A 3,134-nucleotide genomic window follows, 5' to 3' on the forward strand; every position below is an offset into this window, starting at 1 on the left:
TCGCTAAACATGTTATTTAAAATATATATTTTTAGGATATCAAAAGCAATTACGATTCCAACAGCCCTCCTCAACAACAATCACACTTAATGTCATATAGTAGTCAAGTCAGCAATATTCAGTTCCTCCATTACCAACTCCAGCTCAACCAATGTTAGCACCAGTTATGTATACTTATCAAAATGGGATGGCTTTTTTTAATATGCCAATCAATGGGAATACTGCTGTAACTCCTCAACCTCCTGGTCCACAAAACTCGTCATCAACCGAATCCCTCCCTAATGTATATGCAGGTAACTAATTAAAGATAATTATGATTTTATTAAACTATCAATTATTTTGTAATTGTGTATTTAGCTCCTTATGGAACACAAAGTACTACTAGCATGCAAGGTTATAGTGGCCAACCTATATTCTATCCAAATCCAGTACCTCAAGTTCTGGTACAACAAGCTTACCCTAACTTACCAGTGAGCTCAGTGAGTAATATCAAGTGTAAAAATTCTTTATTCATAATTTTTAATAAATTGTTTAGTAATCCAAAGTGGATGTTGGCAAACTGTTTGTTTTCTCTCTGACTCCACCCACACACCACATGGCAAATACATTTGCAGTAATTAGATCTAATTTTGTATTATTAGCTTTAATATTAGAGTGAATTGATCAATTATCTAATTTAAAAGTAAAAATATTATCTACATGTTCACATAAGTTTTCTTAAAATATTTTAATTTTAAAGTGATATGTGAGCATTGAGTATGTAAAATATTGCAGTTTAAATATTCTCAAAATTGAAAATATTGTAAAAAAAAATTCAATGCATAAACACAGATAATGTTCTTTATTTAAATTTTAAATTCAATAATAGGTTGTGAACTCACTTAATATTAAATCTAACAATACAAGATTGGTGCTAATGAAATCAAATTTAGTGTTTTGTGTTTACAGAGAGTGAAAACAAACAATGATCTGATATCCTTTTAAAAGCTATTTTTTTCATATTCTCTTAGTTCTTAGTATTTTCTTGTACTTGATAAAAATGTAATGAGCTTCATCTGATACAATTATTATTTGTCTATACTCCGGCCCACGAGAGTCCATATGTCAGAACGCGTCCGTCACTGCGCATCGGCACGTTGCCGAATAGTGGGAATGGCATCATGGTGGGAGAAAACAGACGTCACATATTACTATATGAATGCGCAGTTTACGTATGGACTCTCGTGGGCCGGAGTATAGCTCAACCCAGCCAGACTCAGATTATATTTTAGACATTAATGAAATTGGAATTCTCAGTATGTTCTATAAATTCAAGATGTTTCTACACTGGGGATAAATTGCCTAAAATAATTGTTCCTATTCATTTTTACAATGTACATATAATTTAGGATCCTTATGGTCCATTCTATTAATATTGTCCTCAGACTCAAACACGACTCTTTTATGTCAATTCAATCTTAATTGGCCCCAGCAAGACAAATTATTATACTATGAGATCTAATTCAATTTTAATTTAGAAAAAAACTTTTATAAACTATTAAAACAATTACTGATCTATTTTTGTTTATTTATGGACAAATTAAAAAAGTATTCTGCTTCAAAAAATACCATTAAAAACATTAATTGTCAAAAAATAAAAAATAAAAAAAACTGCTAAAAAGCAGTACTTTTTTTCAAACAATACCCTAAGTATGTACTGCAAGCTATTTAATACATTTTTTTTCTAAACTACTAAAATTAATGTGGTGTAAAAAACTAAAATAATTAAAAATCACTGTATACTTTTTTTTTTTGTCGATTAATATCTTTTAACTATTATCATTTTAGGTTTGTAACAATACTCAAGGATCAAAGGTTCTTTTTTCGATGCCTTGTGATACACCTTATTATTCGGGAACTCAAATGTCTAATATGATACCTACTCCTGATATGGCCTATCCCATGCCAGTCATGTCACCATATATGCCTTATATGGTCGCAACTTCTGATGGTGGTTATCCATATTATGATCCAGTCATGGAAAATATTCAGCTTGTTCATCAACCGGTATTTACTGAACAGTGCGCAAATCCTAGGCCCCCTTCATCAGATGCTTCGGTAATTAAATAATTTATTACTAATAATTTTACTTTGGGGCTGAGCGAGTTAATATAATTTGTTTAAGAGGACGTCTTGCCCGTATATGTTATCTCTGTCTTACACGCGTACGACATACTAAATTTTACACTCGGCAGATCACTTTTAGCTTCATTAGTTTAAAAATTAGAGTGAATTGACCTCTTATATAATTTAAGGTAAGATTATTTAATTATTATCTAGTGCATCTCATAGGCTTTTTGTTATATTTTAATTTTAAAGCGAGTATTTTAAGTTGCTCAAACAATTTTAAAATACAGTCGAGTCTCGATAACTCGAATGTCAAGGGACATAAAAATAAATTCGACTTATGTATTTTTCGAGTTACATAACTCAAATATTTTTAAAAATACGAAAAAATTTGAGTTAGACATTATTTTTTTTTTAAATTTGTTTTTATTAGAAGTATTATATGTATATTTATAAACTATAATTAAAATTAAAAAATTAAATTTTAAAACTCATTTCCTTATTTATGTATTTAGTTAATGTAACCAATTTACGTTTAAGAGACAAACTACAAATTGTACACGCTACACAGCGAAGATATACGGCAACTGCCGATTATTTTACAGCACAGTTGTACATAGGATAATTTCATTTGTACATTTGTGATTGTAAACCGGTTATTCTAACGATAAAATGTAAGAAATGACTTTGAGTTATCTATGCTCAACTATTTTTATATTTGACTTATCGCGACAAATATTGCATTGAATGTATAGGAATTTCCTAGGGACAAAAAAAAAAAATTCGAGTTATCGAGACTCGACTGTACTCACTTTAAAATTAAAATGTAATAAAAAGCCTATGAGATACCCTTGATAATAATCTTACCTAAGGGCTAAGAGGTAAATTCACTTTAATTTTTAAACCAACGGAGCTAAACATGATCTGCTGTATTATAAAATTTGGTATGCCGTTTGTGTGTAAGGACTGAAAACACATATGTGGGTGCGACATCCTTTATATATTTTGATGTATGAATTAAAAAATAA

General features: G+C 29.8%; 2 protein-coding genes across 3 annotated transcripts in view; one reads left to right on the top strand and one right to left on the bottom strand.

The window, feature by feature from the left end:
* Positions 1-3,134, bottom strand: part of LOC100572674 (probable cation-transporting ATPase 13A3) — a 39,809-nt gene that overhangs the window by 36,141 nt on the left and 534 nt on the right. The gene's annotated exons all lie outside the window — the stretch shown is intronic.
* On the top strand, positions 39-2,314 carry LOC100571025. Its single transcript, XM_003248873.4, has 3 exons — positions 39-293; positions 358-479; positions 1,828-2,314. Exons 1-3 carry the CDS (start codon positions 152-154, stop codon positions 2,107-2,109), a joined length of 546 nt encoding a protein of 181 aa, XP_003248921.3. The 5' UTR covers positions 39-151; the 3' UTR covers positions 2,110-2,314.

Source organism: Acyrthosiphon pisum, chromosome A1, assembly GCF_005508785.2.
Source record: "Acyrthosiphon pisum isolate AL4f chromosome A1, pea_aphid_22Mar2018_4r6ur, whole genome shotgun sequence".
In the NCBI taxonomy this organism is placed as follows: Eukaryota; Metazoa; Arthropoda; class Insecta; order Hemiptera; family Aphididae; genus Acyrthosiphon; species Acyrthosiphon pisum.

Excerpts from the sequence above, each read along its gene's own strand:
- LOC100571025 (XM_003248873.4), top strand. The coding sequence starts at position 152 with ATGTTAGCACCAGTTATGTATACTTATCAAAATGGGATGGCTTTTTTT. Across the intron at positions 294-357 it reads CCTCCCTAATGTATATGCAG|CTCCTTATGGAACACAAAGT; the intron begins GTAACTAATTAA and ends TTGTGTATTTAG. Across the intron at positions 480-1,827 it reads CTAACTTACCAGTGAGCTCA|GTTTGTAACAATACTCAAGG; the intron begins GTGAGTAATATC and ends TTATCATTTTAG.